The 23932-nt window shown below is 37.6% G+C and overlaps 1 protein-coding gene across 2 annotated transcripts in view; it reads left to right on the top strand.

Moving 5' to 3' along the window:
• REEP3 (receptor accessory protein 3) overlaps window positions 1–23932 on the top strand; it is a 100382-nt gene that overhangs the window by 37950 nt on the left and 38500 nt on the right. The window contains exon 2 of one of the 2 annotated variants that reach the window (XM_060034935.1): window positions 9563–9635. The exons of the other annotated variant lie outside the window; for it this stretch is intronic. Coding sequence (XP_059890918.1) covers window positions 9563–9635 — 73 coding nt within the window. The remainder of the gene's footprint in view (window positions 1–9562; window positions 9636–23932) is intronic. 2 annotated transcript variants of the gene reach the window in all.

Genomic DNA, 23932 nt, shown 5'->3' with positions numbered 1-23932 from the left:
TTTCAAATTATGTGAGAAATCATTTTCCAAATGTATATGTTAGAATGTAAAGAAAAATAAGAGAATTAAGACTAGGAAAAATAGCAATCAAAATATAAAATAAAAATCTGGTGAATACAAGTACTATATAAATATGCCAAACTTAAGGCCCATCATATTGAACAACAGATTTTGCCTGTGAGCTTCCTGGCAATTAGTGGGGGCAGGGGGAAAGGAATAATATAATTCTTTTCAGAAGGAAGGGCATCATTTTCTCAAAGAAAGCTAAGCATTGCATTGTACTGAATTCCAAAGTAAATCTCACACATGAAATTTCATATATAGGGATATCAATATAATAAACAATGCCCTTAATACTATTCCCCTAGTATTTATAGCCATGGGTTTCACATGGCAGTTTCTTATAATATACTTCAAGTAAAAACAAGAATGTAATATTAAAAAACAACTCAGTTAAAGTGAATTTTCCCCCAAAGAAGATAGGTATCATGTTTAGGAATATAATCTGGTAGTCGAGCTTGATCCAAATTTAGAGTGACACCGCCTACAGAAATAAAGGTTTAGAACAAGGATGGCAAAAAAAAAAAAAAAAAAAGGCAAATAAGTCCACTTAGTTTCCGTCCTTTGTTGTGAGCTTATGTTGGTGCTGTGTTGACAAGGATTCAGAGACCAGGGTCAGCAGAAAAGATTGCAGTGAATGACTAGCAATTTCTCTCTTGGTCACAGAAATGAGTAGCAGAGAGACCTCTTCATGTTTGCCATCCTTACGCCAGGCTATTTTATGTACATTTCACTGGTCTTGGTCTTTAGTGTAAACTGGATTACAGACAGGTTGAGTTTGTTTTTACTCTTTGATGAGGGCCTGGAGAGTATTGTATTTTACGTTGCTCTTTGAGAGTGTACATGGTATCTATGTTCATTGTGACTAATCCTAACGAGTCTGGTACATCTATCTTTCATCATTCTGACTTTTCATCCTATGCTTTGTTTCTTTAATATTAGTTATCCCATTTTAGTTAATCTCTCGTCTCATTGAGTTTGTCCTTTAATGTAATAGAACACCATAATTTTTTTTTGTTTGGGAGCATGATTCTGAATGCAGTGGAATGAGGAGAATTTGCTGAATGAGTAACACCAGGTGCCAATGAGCATGGTCACGTTACGTATTAGCATTATATAGTTTATTATCAGCAATAAGCTGTTTGTAACGCTTCCTTTTAACAAACTACAATGTAAATTCTTTTCTATTATTAGAGCAGGAACTTGTAATCTAAAGACAATTTAGGGGGAATTAAAATAATTCTGAAATTAAATGTTAATATCATTAACTATAATATTTTGGGATGTTTTTCTCTTTTCATAGCAATTTATACACTGCATGATTGTTCTAATCCACATATTACCTTAAAAACACAGTTCATCTGTTGGACAAAATGCCTACTGACTCTCCTACTCTATTTCACCTGTTTGACTTTTTTTTTACCTTATTAAAGAAAGTAGTCCTTAAATGGGTATTTCATACATTCCTTGTAAGAATATAAGATGATGTTACTTTCCTGAAGAGCAGTTTGGCAATATGTATCAAAGATCTTCAAAATCTCAGCCCGTTTGACTTAGCTATTCCCCTTCTAGGATAATGTCATTGGGAAATAGTGATTTTTAAGGGTGGATCTTGGAGTGAGAGTGCCCGGCTTTGAATCTAGCCAATAAGCTGTTATGGACCCCGGATTAATTTCTTAACTTCTGTAAGGCTCAGTCGTTTTTTTGTTTTTTTTTTAATGTATTTATTTAATTTTTATTTATTTATTTTTGCCTGCATTGGGTCTTCGCTACTGCGCGTGGGCCCTCTCTAGTTGCGGCGAGTGGGGGCCACTCTTCGCTGCGGTGTGGTGCGCGGGCCTCTCATCGCGGTGGCCCCTCCCGCTGCGGAGCACCGGCTCCAGGCGCGCGGGCTTCAGTAGTTGTGTCACACGGGCTCAGTAGTTGTGGCTTGCAGGCTCCAGAGCGCAGGCTCAGCAGTTGTGGTGCATGGGCCCAGTTGCTCCGCGGCATGTGGGATCCTCCCGGACCAGGGCCCGAACCTGTGTCCCCAGTGTTGGCAGGCAGACTCCTAACCACTGCGCCACCAGAGAAGCCCCAAGGCTCAGTCTTTTCATCGGTAAAATAGGTATGAAAATAGCACATATATCTAGGTGTTATTGTGAGAATTAAATGAAGTCATATACAGAAAGTGCTTAACATCCTGCTTAGTATAAAATGTTGATACATAATTTCTGTTATTAGTAATCAGAGAAAGATTGTTCATCATAGCATTAATTAAAATAGTACACATACAGGAACGTATGATTTTCATTCATATGAAGGAATATTATACTATATAGTTGTTAAATGATGTTCTTAAAGAATATTTAAAGATATAAGAAAATGTTCATAATGTAACATTTAGTGGAAGGGCAGGACAAAAATCTATATGCTCTCAGATGTCAATTGATTGTTTTTAGTATTTTATAACATATTTATTAGAACATGTTTTTAAAATAGTCTTTAAAATGTTATGTCTTAAAATGTTTTTAAATGATTATAGAAAAAACTTGAAAAGATAATACCAAAATGTTAAGACTGGATCACTGTTAAAGATTCTTAAAACTAGGTGATAGGGATAGGGGGATTTATTTTATTAATACTATACTATTTGTGTATAACTTCATTTTTCATAATGTTTTTTAAAAGAATGACAAGAATAATAGATAAAAAAGGAAGTTTAAATCCTTGGAATTAGTGCTTTGTAATTTGTTTAAATGTAAATTAATTCTTGATCAGTGTTGTTATTTAACTATTATTGATGCATTTTTAAGGTTTTCAAAGAATTTGAGTGATATCAGACTTGTGAAACGTTTGATAAAAATTATAACAAATATACATAAACATATATTTGGAATAATCTTTACCAAAAAGAAAGATGGTTTATCCAATAATGGAATTACTTGTGATTTTTTTTTTTTTTTTTTTGCGGTACGCGGGCCTCTCACTGTTGTGCCCTCTGCTGCTGCAGGGCACAGGCTCCAGACGCGCAGGCCCAGCGGCCACGGCTCACGGGCCCAGCCGCTCCGTGGCATGTGGGATCCTCCCAGACCGGGGCATGAACCTGTGTCCCCTGCATCGGCAGGCGGACTCCCAACCACTGCGCCACCAGGGAAGCCCCTACTTGTGATTTTTATTGTCTTTTTTATACTTTTCTACATCTTACAAAAATTCTACAAGTTCTTTTTAAAATCTTAATCGGAAAAAGCGTTAATCAATTTTTTATGAAATGATGTTTAACTTTTATGCTTTAATGACATTAATTCTAGTATTGAAAGCACTTTTACTCGTTGCTTCTTAGACTTGCCTTTGAACATGATATAATTCTCTAAAACAATTTTGGTGAAGGATGGATTGTGTCGTACCATCTGTCCAGAAAATAGGTATTTCAAGTATTTTCCGTATATGAAAAATGATATAAGAACCATCTTCACTACTACATTCCCATAAATTTTATTTCCTTTTTTAAATAGTGTTTTTCAACACAGCCAGTGTTCGTATAGGCAACTTTACCTTAGTGGGAGGGAAGGGTATTATGAGTATTTTGGCAAAGTTCTCGCGTCTGTAGGCAGAAATAAGACTAAGAGTAAATGAGTAGCTATTTCTTCCTACCTCTATAACTGAAATGATATTCAAATTTATAGGTCAGTTTTATTTGTAGAAAATACTCCCTTTATAAACCGTAAGTTTATCTTGTAGGTGGCCTTCTAAAATAAACTTTATTTGATTTTATACAGTGTGTGCTCATGCTTTGGCTTTATGCCTGACCTCCCAGGTTGCAAACATCTCCAGCAGAAGCCAATATTAAAGAAAATGAACCAAAAACTAACCTAGAAAATATTACAGATGTTAGTAATAAATTATCCAGTAATATTCACATTGGAGCCGTAATAAATTATAATATTAACAGTGGTGGTCCTTAAAAATTGTCCCACTATTCACTAAGACATTTAATCTTTCCATCGTTCCAAATGAAATACATTATTGTTTTCTACTCTTAACAAAAGTTAGGTGTTAGGGACGTTGTGTTTGTTCATTTGACTGTTTCTATTCAATACAGAGGTTAAAAAATAAAAGCAAAACACCTGTATGTATAGCATCAACTAGCACCAAACCTTACTATATGTGAGAAAATTATCTATTTTGGAAGTCGGTTATATATACATTAAAAATTCAAATGATCTAAAATAGAGTATGCTAGGGACTTCCCCAGTAGCAGAGTGGTTAAGAGTCCGCCTGCCAATGCAGGGGACATGGGTTTGAGCCCTGGTCCAGGAAGATCCCTCATGCTGTGGAGCACCTAAGCCCGTGTGCCACAACTACTGAGCCTGTGCTCTGGAGCCTGCGAGCCACAACTACTGAGCCCGCGTGCCACAACTACTGAAGCCCACGCACCTAGAGCCCATGCTCTGCAACAAGAGAAGCCACTGCAATGAGAGGCCCATGCACCACAGCGAAGAGTAGCCCCCACTCGCTGCAACTAGAGAAAGCCTGAGTGCAGCAACGAAGACCCAGCGCAGCCAAAAATAAATAAGTATTTAAAAAAATAAAATAGAATATGCTAAAGGCAAAATGACTAATCCTGACAAATTCTACAATTCACAATAAAAGTAATTTAGAAGTCTGTGGAGGAGGGTGGGATCTTGAAGCAAAAAAAGTGAATTAATTAAGCAAGAAAAAAAATGGAAGAAGTGGAGGGAGGATAAGGAGGGAAGGAGGCATTGCAGGCAAAAGCACACACTGCAGGACTGAAGTAGAAATATCATACAGGAGGCATATTGAGGAAACCATGTTGAAACAGATGGTTTATATAAGGCAGTGGTTTTCATAATAACTTCTTATGAGCCCCTACATGGGCTTGTTGGCAAAGGGGTGAAGAGACCAGCTACTGAAGTCTTTAAGCAAGGTAGTAGAGTAGATCAATATTAGGAAGATTGATCCGACGCTGGAGCCAGAGGCTGTGTTGGGAAACCATTCAGTAAGTCAGATGAGATGGCAAGAGCCTAAATGTATCATTGGCCAGTGATTTGAAAATAAAAGAGGATGGATGTGTGGGTGCTCACTAAGGAAGAACCAACAGGACTGAGCTACAGATTGGATGGACGATGTAGCAGGGGAAGGAGGCATCAAAGATCCATACACTGAGAGTGATGGAGAATCTCATGTTGAATTTAAATCCAGCGGTACTTGATTGCATGGGAATATGGAAGATAATATGTTGATTGTGTCCAAATTCTCAAGGGAAATACGAAGTGGATGGAAATGGCTAACTTGAATATGTAAACTATAACTGTGGTGGCTAACTTCGGGATTATACCTTAGGTCTGCAGTGAGGATGAACACATAGCAGACCTGAGAGTTGTATTCTTGTTTACACCTCAGGTCCTAAGGTAAATCGCTTTCTTAGAAGTCACTAAGCTGGAAAGCCTCTGTGCCTTGTGGGGTGCCTGTGTTAAACTGAAAAGCCCTAGGCTCTGTGGCACAGCTAAAAATCTCATATCCAGAGTCTGGGTATTGGCTTCTGGTGAAATAGCATTCACAGGGTAGTATTGTTAGGTAAGGCAGAGAATGTTTATCAAGTGGCTTCCAGGTGGTGAGGATAAAACCTGCAACAGGAGAAGACTTGGTATTCCTCTAACCTGGTTACCCGAGCCCCAAACCCAGGGTTCAGCTTTGTGAAGGATAAGAAAGTCACCAGGGATTTATAGCCCATCCCCCTCCCCCAAGTAATCTGTAAGTAAACTAAAAAATCTCTCTTTATCTCTTATATAGAGATAGAAATATTTACTTGCTCTCAGTGTAAGAATGCTTATTTAATATAAATGGAAACATTTATTTAATGTAAAAGTTCTTAAATATACAGTATGTGTTATGGGCTGAATTATGTCCCCCTCGCAAAACTTGTATGTTGAAGTCAAAACTTGTATGTTGAAGTCGTAACCCGCAGTATCTCAGAATGTGACTGTATTTGGAGATAAGATCTTTAAAGAGGCAATTAAATTAAAATGAGGTATTTAGGGTGGGCCTGAATCCAATGTGATTGGTGTTCTTACAAGAAGAAGAGATTAGGACACACACATGGACCAGGGTGTGACCACATGAGGACACAGTGAGAATGTGACCGTCTGCAATCCAAGGAGGAAGGCCTCAGGAAGAAACCAAATTTGCCAACACCTTGATCTTGGACTTCCAGCCTCCAGAACTATGAGAAAATAAATATCTGTTGTTTAAACCATCCAGTCTGTGATATTTCATTATGGCAGCCCTAGCAAACATAATACAGTATGTATTTCAGCAAACTTCATAAACAAAATTGAAAGATAACAATAACCTAGAAAAATATTGGCTAACATACAAAACAGACAAAGAAGGGCCTCAAATCAACAACACTGTAGTAACAATGAGCACACCTAGCACCCAGATCTGGGTCTTAAATACCATCATCCAATAAAAGGAACCGAGGCTTCTTGGAGGAGTGGCTGATTCTAGGAATGCGACTGGAAGTACACAGTATGAGCCTGGCGCATTACGTGTAGTGCCAGAAAGTAACAAATTGCTAAAAAAAAGAAAAAAGAAAAAAATCCCTCACAATTATGGAGGTATGTCAAAGGGACACAGGAACTAACCGAAAGATGTCCCAATGTTCAAAGCTTTTGAGCAACAAAATAAAGTATTATTGGATCAATATCCAAAGTGTAAAATAAACCTACGAGTCCATATTGACATAAATACATTATTGAATAAATAAATAACTGGAGAAGAATAGACAAATCTCCCGTGCAGAAGAATTCCAAATAATTTATATAGCTACTCCACTCTCAAGGAGGTAGAGGGCAACTCCCCACTCAAGCGTGGCCTGTGCATAGTGACTTTCTTCCAAAGACTACAGCATGGAGGTGGTGGGAGTAAGCTTAAAGTTACCAAATCTAACACACACTACCTCAGCCTGGTGGTCAAGGTTAACATCAACAGTGATAAGCGATACTAATAGTATGTGCCCTTAATATGATGAGATGGAACTTAGCCTCTGTGATCTTCCTCCCCCAAACCCACACCTCAGTCTAATCATGAGAAAAACATCAGACAAATGCCAGTCGAGTAGCTTCCTACAGCGTAGTTGGCCCATATTCCTCAAAACTGTCAACATCAGGGACTTCCCTGGTGGCACGGGAGTTAAGACTCTGCGCTCCCAATGCAGCGGGCCCGGGTTTGATCCCTGGTCGGGGAACCAGATCCCACACGCACGCCTCAAATAAAAGTTTGCATGCCACAACTAAGGAGCCGGCGAGCCCCAACTAAAAGGAGCCCATCTGCTGCAACTAAGGAGCCTGCAAGCCGCAAGTAAGGCCCAGCACAACCTAATTAATTAATTAAAAGAAAACAAAAAACACATGGTATAAAAAAACCATCAAGATCATTTCCTGAGCAAAGTCTGAGAAACTTACAGCCAAGAGGACTTAAGGAGGCAAGACAACTAAATATAATATGCTACCCTGGATGGGATCCTGGGACAGAAAAAGAATGCTAGGTAAAAACTAAAGACATCTGAATAAAGTTTGAACTTCAGTTAATAATATATTAATAATGATTTATTAATTATGATAAATGTACCATACTGATGCAAGATGTTATTGATAGAAGTAACTCAGTGTAGGGTATTGGGAATTATCTATACCATCTTCCCAACTTTTCTGTAAGAATAAAACTATGCTAAAATACTCTTTTCTAAAAATAGATGAAAGAAAGAAAAGTAGACAACAGAATATCATACACTCATGTATCAAAAAACCAGTGAACACTTGAGAAAAACTCATACTTACTGGTGCTCAGAAATGCGCATTAGAACATATAAGGCAATTATTTTTCTCCTATTTAGCTGGCAAACATTTTTTAAATGATGATACACACGATTGGCAATGTATAGGAATGCAAAGTGGAACTACTTCTCTGGAGGGCATTTTTGGTAATAAGTAGAAATGTGTGTACTCTTTGAAGCAGCAATATCGCAACCAGGAAGTGTATATCAGTGTGCATAGAAATGTTTTTCACAGTATTATGTGCAATAGCAAAAATCTGGAAATTAACCAAAAGCCTATAAATATGGGACTGTTTAAATAAATTATGTGAATCTCAATGTGGAATGTGATGAAGGTATTAATACTGTAGACTAATATTTGAAGACAAAAAATTCCATGATATGTGAAAATGTCAATTGTAAACCATATAAACTGTGTCATTCCATCTCACACACACACACCTTCTTGGATATGGAATTTGGTGAAATAATTGTAACAGAGAGCATTAAATTAAGTCCTATTAGTGATTGTCATTTTATGAATGCTTTAAGAGTTACTTTAGAATGGATAAAGATGTGGTGTGTGTGTGTGTGTGTGTGTGTGTGTGTGTGTGTGTGTATACACATATACATACAATGGACTATTACTGAGCCATAAAAAAGAAGGAAATGATGCCATTTGCAGCAACATGGATGAACCTAGAGATTGTCATACTGAGTAAAGTAAGTCAGACAGAGAAAGCCAAATATCATGTGATATCACATATATGTGGAATCTAAAAAAAAGGTACAAATGAACTTATCTACAAAACAGAAACAGGGTTATAAATGTAGAAAACAAACTTATGGTTACCGGGGGGTAAGGGGGGGGGAATAAAATGAGAGATTGGGATTGACATATACACACTACTATATATAAAATAGATAACTAATAAGGACCTGGTATACAGCACAGGGAATTCTACTCAATACTCTGAAATGACCTCTATGGGAAAAGAATCTAAAAAAGAGTGGATATATGTATATGTATAACTGATTCACTTCGCTGTACAGCTGAAGTTAACACAACATTGTAAATCAACTACACTCCAATAAAAAAATATTTAAGTTATTTTAAGATATATTGTAATAAATGTATCAAGTATTGTTTCACAGCACTGTCATAATTAGAAATCAGTGCTTCTCAAACCAATAGAGTGAAGGGCCACTTTTTCCATTACCCCAAATTATGTGTGTGTGCATGCATGTTATATTTATGTTTTAGGTATACTACACATGGATGAAAAGTAGGATTTGCATACAGTAAAGTGTTGCCTCTGGTTATTTCTGACTGGTAGCATTGGGGCAAATTTTATTCTTTTGGCAATTTTGTACATTTTCCAAATGTTCAAGGATCTACAGAATATTTTTTGTAATTAGTAAAAAAGATTTTAAATGGCAGTTTTTAAAAATAAATCTTTTTCCCATGAAACTACCTGGAATATTGAAACCATCGTTTTGTTTAACAAAAATTGTATTTTTAGTTTGCTTTTCTGAGTGGATTTAGTTTATACACAAAGTTTTCATACACATTTACACTGTCATACATTCTCCATGTACTTTCTACTTTTCTATTAGGTGAAATTTTCATGAGCTGTTAAAAGCATTATTATGTTTGATTAGTCCTCTTGTACTTTTTACTTTTAGGTTGGTGTTTGGAATGCTTTATCCTGCATATTATTCATACAAAGCTGTGAAAACAAAAAATGTGAAGGAGTATGTAAGTATAGTTTTGTGAGTGATCAATTCTAGTTGAATGTATCCATTATATACAATACTAGAAAAACTGCCATTATTTTAGAAACAGCTGGAATAATGTTTTGGGTTAAAAATGTGATATAAATGTAATAAAGTTAGTCTTTTTTTAAAACTAATTTTGAATACAATTGCAAAGTGGAGTTTCAAAAATAGTTTGCTGTCAGTTGGCATTTAAATAAGTATGATCCCCAAATGAGTAATTGGATCTCTTATTCATTCAGACTTTAAGTCCCAGTAAAATAAGAGGTTGGGAAATTGTCTGTTTTTTAGTCTTGTAAATGGATAGGTACACCAAGAATATCTCTCTGGTCCCAAAACCTTTTTTCTTCCTTCATAGTTGTTTTGTCCCTTTCTAATTGATTAAATACATAGATACCTCATGACTACTGACAATTACAATCTTTTTTCTTCTTGAATCATACTATATTTGTAATGATTTCCTCTTCAGTCATCAATGTTTCTTTTCTCTTTTACTTTCCTCTTCCCCATTCCTTAACTGGTTTTTTTTTTAATTTCACTAATTTTTAAAATTTTCTTCCTTTCTTTATTATTCATTCATTTATTTACACATTTCTGTAAGTTCTCCCTCCCAATTTTATCCATAATGTTCAGTGGTAAATGGGCTTCCCCACCTATAAATCCTGGCATAAGTTTACTATTTGTGATGAAGGGAATTTTCAGAGAATAGCAAAAGCATAGCTTATGAGTGGTTAATCAACAGGGGTAAGCAGTCAACACTGAGAACTGCACATCAGTAGCTGTGGTTCTTTTTTTAATTGAGGTGACATTCAGGTAACATAAAACTAACCATTTCATAGTGAACAATTGGTGGCATTCAGTACATTCACAATCTTGTGCAAACACTACTTCTATCTACTTCCAAAAGGTTTTTCATCACTCCAAAGTAAAACAACATACCCGTTAAGCAGTTACTTGTCACACTGCCCCTTCCCCCCAGCCCCTAGCAACCACCTGTCTGCTTTGTTTGTATGGAATCTGGGTATTTCATATAAACTGAATCATGTAATATGTGACCTTTTGTGTCTGGCTTCTTTTTACCTAGGATAATGTTTTCAAGATTCATCCACATTATATCATGTATCATTATTTCATTCCTTTTTATGGCTGAGTAAAACTGTATGCACATAGAACATTTTGTTTTCTGCATTTATCCATTGACATACATCTGCATTGTTTCCAGCTTTTTAGTATTACGAATAGTGCTGCTGTAAACATTTGTGTACAAGGCTTTGTTTGAGTATCTAATTTCAGTTCTCTTGAATATATAGCCATGGTTCTTTACAAGGGATCTTGGATGGTAGCCTTGTCATCCAACTTATTGAATGACCAGAGAACATATTCTTTATTCTATTTGTTCAGGGTAGTTTGTTCTTGTATTTTGAGTAGGGGGAGGCTCTGAAACCTTTAGAGCTAACCCATCCTATTGAACATTTATATTCACTTTTTATCTTCTGTATAAAACTAATTTTGAAGTAAAGTATATACAAATTAATTAGAATGGTGGAATATATCTAGCAGAGGTAGAGAGGTTATTCAGTTGAGCTCTGAAATTTTTCTGTCCTTTTAATATATATTTTTATCTCTTGGATCTAAGATTGGTGCAGTCTTAAGAGATGGAACCACATTAAGTCCTAGTAATTTAAAGTAATTGTTAATGGCTTGAAAGGCCATGTATTAATAAATAAATTTTTCAAATATTGTTTTATGGTACTGACATACTTTAGTTTTTAGAAACAAGCAAGTTTCTTCAGTTAACAGTGGTTCTCAAGCTACCTGTGGTATAGGACCAGTTTGGGATTTGTTTTCTTTTTAAATAATTTCCATTAAGTCATAGACAAATACGTTTTAAAATAAAATTAAAAAATAATTACTAGAAAAATGAAACGAAACCCCAAGAACATACGAAATACAGCCCCAACTTTTTTTTTTTTTTGTGGTACGCGGGCCTCTCACTATTGCGGCCCCTCCCGTTGCGGAGCACAGACTACGGACGCGCAGGCTCAGCGGCCATGGCTCACGGGCTCAGCCGCTCCGCGGCATGTGGGATCCTCCCGAACCGGGGCACGAACGCGTGCCCCCTGCATCGGCAGGCGGACTCTCAACCACTGTGCCACCAGGGAAGCCCCCAACTTTTTTTTATTATTAGATTCAGTAGACCTGAAATTACTGACAATTTTGTATTTAAAGCAAAACAGCAACAATTCACAGCCTTGCGCTAGTCCATATACCACAGTTTGCCTTACGGTGTCATATTTGAATTTAATTGGAATTCTCTTTTGAAAGATAAAAATAAGAGTTGCTCTTCATTTCCAAACACCACGAAAATATGAGCTGGGAGTATACAACTGGCTAGTACTTAATAATTGTACTGGCCAAAACAGTGATCCTTATTTGAAATGTTTATGATACTGTTATTAAATGAGATCCTTTTTCTGAACCTAATTAATTATATAGTTGAAGTACATGGTGATATGTTTCTCAACTCTGGGTCCATCTTACCTATAGAGTATTATACACCCAGGGTAAACAATAACTGGTAAGCCTCTGTGTGTCTTTGTGTACCTATTTCTGCTTGAGGTATTCTCCTATCTTCCTTCCCAAATGTGCAATGTTTTTGTTGGGAAAAAAAGTTAAGTACAAGTTGAAAATGAAGCTCTAATAATATAAGGGTATTATCAGCAGGCACACAAATAACCATCTCCTAAAATAAAAGGTAAGTTAGCAAGAAGAAATATAAAGGTATTCATAACAAATTATAATAAAAAGAAACAGACCCGTTATGTGTTAATTAATGCTAAAAGGGCAGAAAATGTGTTATTTAGGTATTGGTCTAAGAACCATTATAAAAATATTAGTTTATTTCTTACTATGCGTCAATTTAACTTTATTAATGTTAACTTTTAAGGACTTAAAAACATGGATTTGTGAGTTTTATCCCTTAATGCAACACTCAATTTTTGTTACTAGATTGGTCTATAAATTTTTATTACTAGATTATTTTATAAATTTGGGATTAATAAGTATGGTCTAACCCTGAAATTTTTTAATTTATTTATTCATTTAATTTTTGGCTGCATTGGGTCTTCGCTGCTGCATGCGGGTTTTCGCTAGTTGCTGAGAGCAGGGGCTACTCTTCGTTGTGGTGCGCGGGCTTCTCATTGCGGTGGCTTCTCTTGTTGCGGAGCACAGGCTCTAGCCGCACGGGCTTCAGTAGTTGTGGCACACGAGCTTCAGTAGTTGTGGCTCTCAGGCTTTAGAGCACAGGCTCAGTAGTTGTAGCACACAGGCTTAGTTGCTCCACGGCATGTGGGATCTTCCTGGACCAGGGCTTGAACTTGTGTCCCCTGCATTGGCAAGAATCACTTGTTAAGTGATTCTTAACCACTGCGCCACCAGGGAAGCCCCCTAACCCTGAAATTTTAATTCTCCTTCATAAGTTAAAGATAAAGTAACCTATGGAAGAGAATCTATTAACATTCTTATTCAAACTGATGAAAAAACTATAAGACTTGACATGTACTGATATACATACATATCTGCGTATATGCTTATTTGGAGATATACTTCACCTATTGCACAGGTTTTACAGAATAACTCATAAACAAAGTTAAGCATTATCTATACATAATCTTGCTACAGTATTACAAATCTGGAAAAAGTTTGTTGTTGTTGTTGGCAAGTACCAATGGCAAGGGCCAATTTGTTGTTGACACTGCGATGGAGCAAAATCAACAAGGGAATTTTTTTTTCTAACCTTATATCATTAAGATTTCTAGTATCTCTTTCCTATTCCAGCCCCACAGCATTATTATATCACTTTTAGGGTCATTTAAAAGCCTTTTTTTATCTATAGCCTGTTCTTTTCCATTTTTTAAGGAAGTTTTTAGCATTTTTGAACAATATTAACCAGGGTATCTGAAAGTCTTAATTATCTTGGAAAGAACATCAAGGAGCTAAAGCTTCTAAGAATGTCCAGGTGTTCCCCTATTGAAAGCTATCCTCAGTAAGGGATTCAACCCCAAGATGTAACTGCTGAGACTTAAATGCTATTATTGGAAAAAGTTTTCTTAACCATCCCTTTGGGAATATCAGAATCATGAGTAATTGAAGAGCAACTAGAAAGGCAGGTGGCTGGCATTGGTTTGATTATTGCATGGTAATCAACTCTGCTTCACAAATTAAACGAGAGCTAGAGCAATCGCAAAAATAGGCACCGAAACAGGAAAGGCAGGAATCTGCTTTTGACAAGGAAATTTGATACAGCTCTAGAGACCTCCTGGTGACCGAGTTGTCTGCCATCAAGTCTGCTGAAGAGACTAAGCAGATATAATACTAGAAAGATAACATCTTACATTTATATAATTTCCTACCAATTTCAAAATACTTTTGTATATTACTGTTTCCAATTGCTACTATAACAACTACCACACACTGGCTTAAACCAACACAAGTGTATTCTCTTACAGTCTCTGAGGTCAAAAATCTGAAATGGATCCACAGCTACATTCCTTGGTGAGGCTACAGGGGAAAATCAGTTTCCTTATCTTTGCTAACTTCTATAGGCTGCCCACACTCCTTGGCTTATGGCTGTATGCCTCCATCTTCAAAGCCAGGAACACTTGACTGAGACCTTCTCAAGCTGCCAACTCTCTGGTTCTCCCTTCTGCCTTCCTCTTCCACTTATACAGACTCTGGTGACTACACTGGATTCACCTGAGTAATCCAGGCTCCTCTCCCAGTCTGAGGGTCAGCTGATTAGCAAACCTGAATTCCAACTGCAGCCTGATTTCTCCTTTAACACACAACCTGACATATTCGTAGGTTCCCGGGCTTAAGACGTGGGCATCTTTGGGGTGGGGGACATTATTCTGCGTACTACAATATCTCACTGGCCCTCACTACAACTCTGTAAAGTAGTAAGGAATATTAGAATATTATAGGCTCCGTGAAGTGAATTAACTTGCCCAGAGTCACGTGGATCATTAAGGCAGGAATGGTACCAGATTAGAAAAGTAAATGAGGATTCTATCTTCACGAAAAACTTGAAAGAGCTTTCACATCCAGCCAGTGAATATGCCTCTGATTAATTCCAAGGTAGATCTTCAGGGGCCACAATTGTATGGATATTTTCTAAGAAGAGCAATGAGGCAGCTTAAGCAGTACTAGGGCAGGACCCATAAGCATCTAAATCAACCGTGATCAAAATGGTTAAAGACGAAACGGGAAGTTTTTGAAAGTTCTGTATAGTCTTGGCAGTTCTTTAAATATTTCCAACCTAAATTTACTTCCGACAAAAAAATTTTTTTTTTTAAAGTGTTTTACTAAAGGTAGCAAATCTTTTTCTGGATGGTCTGGTGTTTTTGTTTTTTTTTTTGGCCGACAAAAATTTTGAATATCATTTTCTTGCTGAGTCTCACCTAAACTTAGTCATCCAATTTTACCTCTGACTTATAGAAGTTTTATCAAAACTCTGTTCTCACAAAGTTCTCTTGTATGATAATCCCATCCAAATTTGCTTTGTATATGGTAGTTTCTTAGTAAAATTAACCTTCTTAAAATTCGCCTGTTATATTTTTAATAGTCTTTTATACTATCTGTATTGTATTTTTTATATGTGTTTGTGTTTGTCTTCCCCACCAGATAAGCTCCATAGAGAGTTCTGTTGCTTTGTTAATTGCTATATTCCTGTACCTAGAACAGTACTTGTTACATAGTAGGTACTCAATATTTTTTTAATGAGTGAATAAAAAAAGAAAGAAGAGTTGACTTCTAAGTATATAAGAAATATTAAATAGTGTTTCAAGAGCATGTACGTTTCTTAAGTGGATTAGTCTAGTTACTCAGCTTTGATTCTACTGGGTTAAGGAGTACACAGTCCAATCTGGCTTATCCCTAAACCCAGTTACTTTGTCGTGTTTGGTTGTTACCTAAATTCTACTGATATCTACTTCAAAATTATTTTCAGAAAGCGAACATTTTTTATTAATTTACTTCTTCGAACCGTAACTACTACCATTCCCCTTAAACCTGCAAATAGTAGATTGCACCTGATAAAACAGATGCTGTATTCAAATCAAAACAAATGGAAAGTGCTGTGTATTTTGGCAACCTTCCTTTCTTCCTTTGCCTATTTTTAAAACGGAGCTTTCCTAGGATATAATTTCCTGTGTAGTGTGGCTGATATGGCCTACTTAAAGTCTTTCAGTCTTGCAGTAATTGAAATGTAAACTCACTGAAGAATTAGAATGGTTTTGCAAATTTTTTCAAGCTTATACCGTCTCATGACTTGAAAACAGAGTGTTTACTTCCAAGTCGTGTATAATTGCTGTCACTTTTCTAGGAAAACAATGTTCTTACTCTAAGAATGTTGGAGAAAGTGGCAATGAAAAAGACTGGCTAAAAGCACTTACAAATCAGAATCAGACATTTGGTCCTGAGATTTACTATGACCGAGAACAAAGAACAGGGAAAACTCCGGGAGATTAGGTTTTTTTTTTTTTTCCGGTACGCGGGCCTCTCACTGTTGTGGCCCCTTCCCATTGCGGAGCACAGGCTCTGGACGCGCAGGCTCAGGGGCCATGGCTCACGGGCCCAGCCGCTCCGCGGTATGTGGGATCTTCCCAGACCGGGGCACGAACCCGTATCCCCTGCATCGGCAGGCAGACTCTCAACCACTGTGCCACCAGGGAAGCCCTGGGAGATTACTTTTTTAAAGGCCCTCTAAAACACTGTTGACTTGGCTTTTGAAAGTGACCTAATTTGTGACTGAATATTTGGGTGATATGAAAGTGGTCAAATATGCTACATGCTAGTTCTACAGTTGTTGTCAGTTGGTAAAATCTGAAGTTGTCTACTAATTCTGTCTACTAGATAGAAGTTTGTCTACTAGTTATAAGGGAAAAAACATGGTGAAAAAACATAGTAAAGAACTTTCCTTTATTGTCAAAAGTGCTCCCCAGGCATCTTTTCATATTTTGGATTAAAAATACTCATTTGATTAAAAGGTTTTAATAATTTGGGAAGTGTAAAGATTAACTCACTGATTAAAGGGGGATTTTTTTTTAATTTTTTGAAAATAAGTTTTGTCAGGGCCACATTCCTGTTTATTTTCTTTTCTGATCTACTTTTAATTTAGTTTTTACTTTTATCAAAGCTGTACTTATTTATAATTTTTAAATCAAACAGTTGTCCAAGGCTTATTATGAAAAACAACAGTTCCCCACCCTCCTCATCCCTATTTCTGACTCTAGAGGCAACTACTTTGAATTCTTTTATCCAGATCCTGTAGTATTTATTTCCACATCTAAATACATGCTCATATTGCTACTTCTTAATTTTTCAGAGGGATCTCGTCAGTTGACTTCCTTCTATTAAAGATGATTCAATAGTTACCCAATGTCACTGTATACTTGCATAATTTCCCTGTAGCCTCCCAGTGTCATTACGTTGTAATTTGGGTTGGATCAGTATTCAGTCTTTACATTATTGAGGCTAAGTTAGAAAGAAGCAATAGAATATAAAGAACCATCTAGAACCAGGCTGCTTGTCTTATCATCTTGGCCCTATCCCTTACTAGCTGTATCTTTAAACAAGTTTTTATTTATTTATTTATTTGGCTGTATTGGGTCTTAGTTGCGGCATGGGGGATCTTCATTGCAGCATGAGGGCTTCTCTCTAGTTGTGGCGAGCAGGCTCCAGAGCACACAGGCTCAGTAGTTGTGGCACACGGGCTCTAGAGCACGCGAACTTAGTTGATCCGCGTCATGTGGGATCTCAGTTCCCTGACCAGGGATTGAACCCACGTCCCCTGCATTGGAAGGAAGATTCTTTTTTTTTTTCTTTCTTTCTTTTTTGCGGTACGCGGGCCTCTCACTGTTGTGGCCTCTCCCGTTGCAGAGCACAGGCTCCGGACGCGCAGGCTCAGCGGCCATGGCTCACGGGCCCAGCCGCTCTGCGGCATGTGGGATCTTCCCAGACCGGGGCACGAACCTGCGTCCCCTGCATCGGCAGGTGGACTCTCAACCACTGTGCCACCAGGGAAGCCCTGGAAGGTAGATTCTTAACCACTAGACTACCAGGGAAGTCCCTGAACAAGTTATTTTTTTGCCTCAATTTCCTTATCTGGAAAATGAGAACAGTAGTAGTACTTACCTCCTCAGGTGGTTGTGAGGATTATATGAGTTAATGAACACAAAGTATTTAAATCAGTACCTGTTATATAAGATTTTTTTTCACAATGTAAACACTATTTGCATCTGATCCCTATAGTATCCTACTGCGACCATTCTTCTTCTGCCCAATAGTTTGTTTTCCATGGTATTGTCTTTGTTTTTTTTGTTTTGTCTTGTTCACTTCTTCGGTATCCTCTGTTCTCATTGCAAATTTAGACTCAAACTCTGTGACAGTTGTGTGAGTTTCTTCTCAGTGCATTCTCATCCGTTAGATATTCTGGACTGGCTCTTTTTTTATTATTATTTTATTTATTTATTTATTTATTTTTGGCTGTGTTGGGTCTTTGTTTCTGTGCGTGGGCTTTCTCTAGTGGTGGCGAGTGGGGGCCACTTTTCATAGCGGTGCGTGGGCCTCTCACTGTCGCAGCCTCTCTTGTTTTGGAGCACGAGCTCCAGACGCACAGGCTCGGTAGTTGTGGCTCACGGGCCTAGTTGCTCCGCGGCATGTGGGATCTTCCCAGACCAGAGCTCGAACCCATGTCCCCTGCATTGGCAGGCGGACTCTCAACCACTACGCCACCAGGGAAGCCCTCTGGACTGACTCTTGTCTTAGATCCTTAGATTTCTTGATCTCCTGTTTTCCTCTTTCTTATTTTACTTCCTCATTTTGATGCAATGCCTTCTTCCTGAGAAGGCTTTTTGAGAGGTAGATTTTTTTTTTTTCTTTTTTTTTTTTTTTTTTTGCGGTACACGGGCCTCTCACTGTTGTGGCCTCTCCCGTTGCGGAGCACAGGCTCCGGAAGCGCAGGCTCAGCGGCCATGGCTCATGGGCCCAGCCTTTCCACGGCACGTGGGATCTTCCCGGACCGGGGCACGAACCCGTGTCCCCTGCATCGGCAGGTGGACTCTCAACCACTACGCCACCAGGGAAGCCCAAGAGGTAGATTTTTTTTGAGATGATAGGCTGGAAATAATTTTCCTTCAGAATTTCCTTCAGAATTTTGTCTTTTAGCTTCTTGTGTTGCTGTGCAGATGTCTGAAGGCATTCTGATTCTTACCTGCTTGTGGGATCTTTTCTATGTCCCCGTTGTTTTAAAATTTCATGATGACGTGCCTCGGTGTGAGCCAATTATAATCCATTTTGCTAAACCCTCAGTAGGCTCTTTTAATCTGGGAATCCTTTGTTTTTCAGCTCTGGGAAATTTGGTTAAAATTATTTCTTTATGATTTTCTCCACTTCATTTTCACTATTTGTTCTATCTGGGATTCCTTTTACTCAGTTAGAAAGCCACTTGGACTGATTCTCTAATGTTTTGACCTTTTTTTCTTCTCTTTCCTATCTTTTTTGCTCTATTTTATGGTAGAGTTCCTCAATTTTATCTTCTCTTATGTGTTTAATTTCTAAGAGCTCCTTTTATTCTCTGAATGTTCCCTTTTTCGATAGCGCCCTATTCTTATTTTGTTTAAAATAACTTCCTTTTTGTCTGAGGATATGAGTGATTTCCTTTTAGACATGTTCTTTCTACAGTCTCTGTCCTTTGAGTTCTGTTTTTTTTGTTTGTTTCAATCTGTTTTTCATGTATGATTTTCTGAGATGTTGGATGATCCTTGGTTCTCTGCTCATATTTGAGTATTATAATGAAAAGCTGATTCGAAGTCCTATACCCATGAAGAGGCTTGCTGAATGTGATCTTCACTACAGGGTGATCTGACTAGGCAATTAAATTTGTTCCTAGGGGACTTCCCTGGTGGCGCAGTGGTTGAGATTCCACCTGCCAACGCAGGGGACGCGGGTTCGTGCCCCGGTCTGGGAAGATCCCACATGCTGCGGAGCGGCTGGGCCCGTGAGCCATGGCCACTGAGCCTGCGCATCCGGAGCCTGTGCTCCGCAACAGGAGAGGCCACAACAGTGAGAGGCCCGCGTACTGCAAAAAAAAAAACAAAAAATTTGTTCCTAGGACTGCCATAAGGAAGTGCCACAAACTGAGTGTCTTAAAACAATAGAAATGTATTGTCTCACCATTCTGGTGACTAGATGTGGACCACATTCCCTCTGAAACCTGTTGAGAATCCTTTCTCGCCTGTTTCTAGCTTCTGGTGGTTACCAACAATCCTTGGTGTTCCTTATCTTTCAGCTGCTCCACTTCAGTCTCTGCCTCTATTATCATATGATGTTCTCCCCTCCTGTGTCTTTGTCTCTGAGTCTCTCTTCTTCCTCTTTTAAGGACACCAGTCATATTGGGTTAAGGGACTGCCATACCCCAGTATGACCTCATCCTAACTATATATAACTATATCTATATCTATATATATAACTATATATAACTATATCTTCAGTGACCCTATTTCCAAATGAGGTCACATTCTGAGGGTTAGAACTTTGTATTAGTCTTCTCAGGCTACCATAACTAAATGCTACACACCAAATAGCTTCAACAGCATAAATTTGTTTTCTCACAGTTCTGTAGGCTGCAAATCCAAGATTAAGGTGCCATCAGGATTGGGTTTTGGTGACGCCTCAAGGAAGCTTATAGACCTTCTCTCTGTGTCCTCATATGACCTTTCCTCTGTGCATGCATGGAGAGAGATATCTCTGGTGTCTCTTACTTTTCTTATAAGGACACTAGTTCTATTGAATTAGGGCCCCATTCTTACAACCTCATGTAATCTTAATCACCTCCTTAAAGTTCCTGTCTCCAAATACAGTTACTCTGGGGGTTAGGGCTTCAACGTGTGAATTTTAGGGGGACAGAATTCAGTCTATAACAGACTTCAACATATCTTTTGGGGGACACATCTCAACCCATAACAATCATTTCCTTAAAAAATTATCAATGTCTATATCTTTAGGTGCTTTCTTTTGTGCCAGGCAGATTCTTCAGAGAAGACTCTTCCATTCTGAAAGGTACTTGGTTGCTGGCATTCTGGTGGGAAAATAAGGGTTGGGGGCCCTCAATATTTTATAAACTTTTACTTAATCCCTATTAGCCCTACTCTCAGCTGTGCCAGAGATTTGCAAATCCAGCAATCCTCTGATTCACCCTTTCCAGAGAATAAGCCTCAGGGTCCTGCTAGGAGAGGGAGGGGCATCACCACACAGTTCAAGTGGCAGGACATCTAGGGGCCCACCTGCTCCTTACAGGTATCTTTACAGCCATCCTTCTTTTGCCTTTTTTGCCAAGAATTGTGTTACCAATTTTTTAGCCTTTTGGAAGCTCTGCAGTGTGAAGGTGGGCTGCTTCTCAGCTTTTCCCATTGTCCACTTAGTATTCCGTTTTCTCAGGTCTCCTGAGTCAGTTACTACTCAGCCATTTCCTTCTTGGGTCCAAAAATGTTGATGCTCTCTTCTCTTCTATATTTTTCTGGACTTAAATGTTTTTGAAAAATCACTTTACTGTTGCTTTAAAGAGATTTGTGGTGGGGAATGCAATTAAATGTGTGTACTCATTCTACTATCTTTACCCATATTTCCAAATTGACTTTGTGAGTGGTATACTTGTGGTTGATTTATACTGTAATATCAAATAAGACTTGTTTTACCATTAACATTGGTTTTTAAAATGTGTTCGCATAGGAGATAGGTTTAAAGTAGTAATACATATTATCATTTATTCAATCCTCGACAATTTTAAAATTCAATTTTAGCTGACATGCAATGAATACATGTATATCTTGTTTTGAGTTATAGTTCACAAATCAAGTTGTGATAAAATCACAGTTTCTACTTGAGACAGTTAAAAAAATCACTTGGGGGCTTCCCTGGTGGCACAGTGGTTGAGAGTCCACCTGCCGATGCAGGGGATGCGGGTTCATGCCCCGGTCCGGGAAGATCCCACGTGCCGCGGAGCGGCTGGGCCCGTGAGCCATGGCCGCTGAGCCTGCGCTTCCGGAGCCTGTGCTCCGCAACGGGAGAGGCCACAACAGTGAGAGACCTGAATACCGGGAAAAAAAAAAAATATATATATATATATATATATATATGAATTAGAGTACCCCTTGACCTTTAGGAAGTAAATTGAAAGCATTCCAACAATGTTCACACTAAGACGGAGCTAGCCAACCACAGCTGTCTTGTCCTTTTCTAGCTTCCAATGCAAATGCTTTGCAAAACCTACGGAAAGAAAAAAATTCTCATGGTAACATTTAAACCTAACAGGCTAAGTCAGGCTTTTGCTAATATCTAGGAAGAATTTTACTAACTGTAGTGCCAATGGCAATAGACTTTTAAAAACAGGGACAGAAACCGTTGTTTCCATTAAAGGAAATGTTGTTAAGCAGTAAATTGGAGGGAGACCTAGCCACCTCCACCCTAATCCCTAGTGATGGAACAGCTTAAAATCATAAAAGCTACAGCAACCAAAAAACCCGACTGCCACCGCCTTCTTTGCAGGAGAACTGTGTTCAGAGGCAGCCAGTGTTCTGCCTCCCCCGTATCTGTTCAGAAACCATTACCTCACTTCTTTGAAGAAAACCCCCAATAAGTTCCAAAAAGGAGAAATAATGAGTACAAGAGAAGTTCAAAAGTGCAGTACTAGACGAATTCAAAAATAAAAATGACAGTAATACATATTACAATTTATATTCTTCAATGTAATAGCTTTAAACGCCTTTATTTTGAACAGGAGTGAAGAATAATGAAACATTCAACTCACAAAGCAAGAAGAATATGAGAATTAAAAGAATCTGTAAAGAAAGTAGGATGAATAAAGCAGTAAAAAAGCAGAAATAAAAATAAAAACAAAACCAAGAGAATTACAATATCTAAGAGTTGTTCCCTTCAATGAGTCTAGTAAGATAAACACTTGAAATAGCTTAAGGTATGGAGAAGAGTAGAAAAAGGATTGACAAAATAAACAAGAAAGGGTTTAAGCAAGCAATGCTAAACTTTAAGTGACAGAAAATTAAGACTGTATAATGGAGGGCTTTAAATGAATGCATAACATAGTTCTTTCTAAAATTTTAGAATAAATTTTTTTTGGACCTAGAGAGTGTCATACAGAGTGAAGTAAGTCAGAAAGAGAAAAACAAATATCGTGTATCAACACATATATGTAGAATCTAGAAAAATGGTATAGATGACCTTAACTGCCAAGCAGAAATAGAAACACAGATGTAAAAAACAAATCTATGGATATGAAGGGGGAAAGGGGTGGGGTAGGAGGAATTGGGAGATTGGGATTGACACATATACACTATTGATACTATTTATAAAATAGACAACTGATGGGAACATACTACAGCACAGGGAACTCTACCTAATGTGCTGTAGTGTCTTAAGTGGAGGGGGTATATGTATATGTATGGCTGATTCATTTTGCTGTGCAGTAGAAGCTAACACAATGTTGTAAAGCAACTATACCCCAATAAAAATTAATTTTAAAAAATAAGTAAATAAAATAAAAATGGGATCTTTTCTAATAATGTAAGATATACCTATTCTTTATTTTTCCTTTTCAGCTAAAGTTTACATTATTTAAGCAGAGAAGTTTCCTCTTTTACAGAACACCAGGATCTACCTTTGGAATGTTCAGATATGTACATCATCTTCCCATTATGTAATTTTAGTAATATAGTGCTTCATCAACTACAGCTGTAATAATCAGATTGTCAGCCAGATTGCCATCACACTGTGAAGGGTCCTCCTAAAAATATAAGAGCTAGAGCTGTTCCTGAAGATTTTAGCTAAGTAAGAAAAATAAAATCTTTCGGAAAACCTCATGTAATTTTAAAAGCTCATGAGAGAGATGTTACTTCAGAAATGTAATACATTGTAAAAAGATGAAGTCCTTTTGAAAAACTAAAATTTTAAAATATATTGAATTATACAAATATAGGAAATTTTGTCTATCTCTTGTCTGTCAGGATAAATATAGACTGATTCCTTTTTTTTTTTAAACCACAGATCCAAACTCTGCAGGTAAAATGGAAAAATTCATCAAAAGGTCTTGAAAAGTCATAGAAGTAGATGGAGTTGAGTAATTTTATTTTAAAATATTATATTAACTTCCAAAGGTTTTCAATAGCATCTTTTAAGTGAAGATCTAACAATTCCATTTTATTATGTTAT

This window comes from Delphinus delphis, chromosome 16, assembly GCF_949987515.2.
Source record: "Delphinus delphis chromosome 16, mDelDel1.2, whole genome shotgun sequence".
NCBI lineage: Eukaryota > Metazoa > Chordata > Mammalia > Artiodactyla > Delphinidae > Delphinus > Delphinus delphis.
Note: the sequence above shows the minus strand (reverse complement) of the source record. Positions and strands in the feature narration are given on the sequence as shown.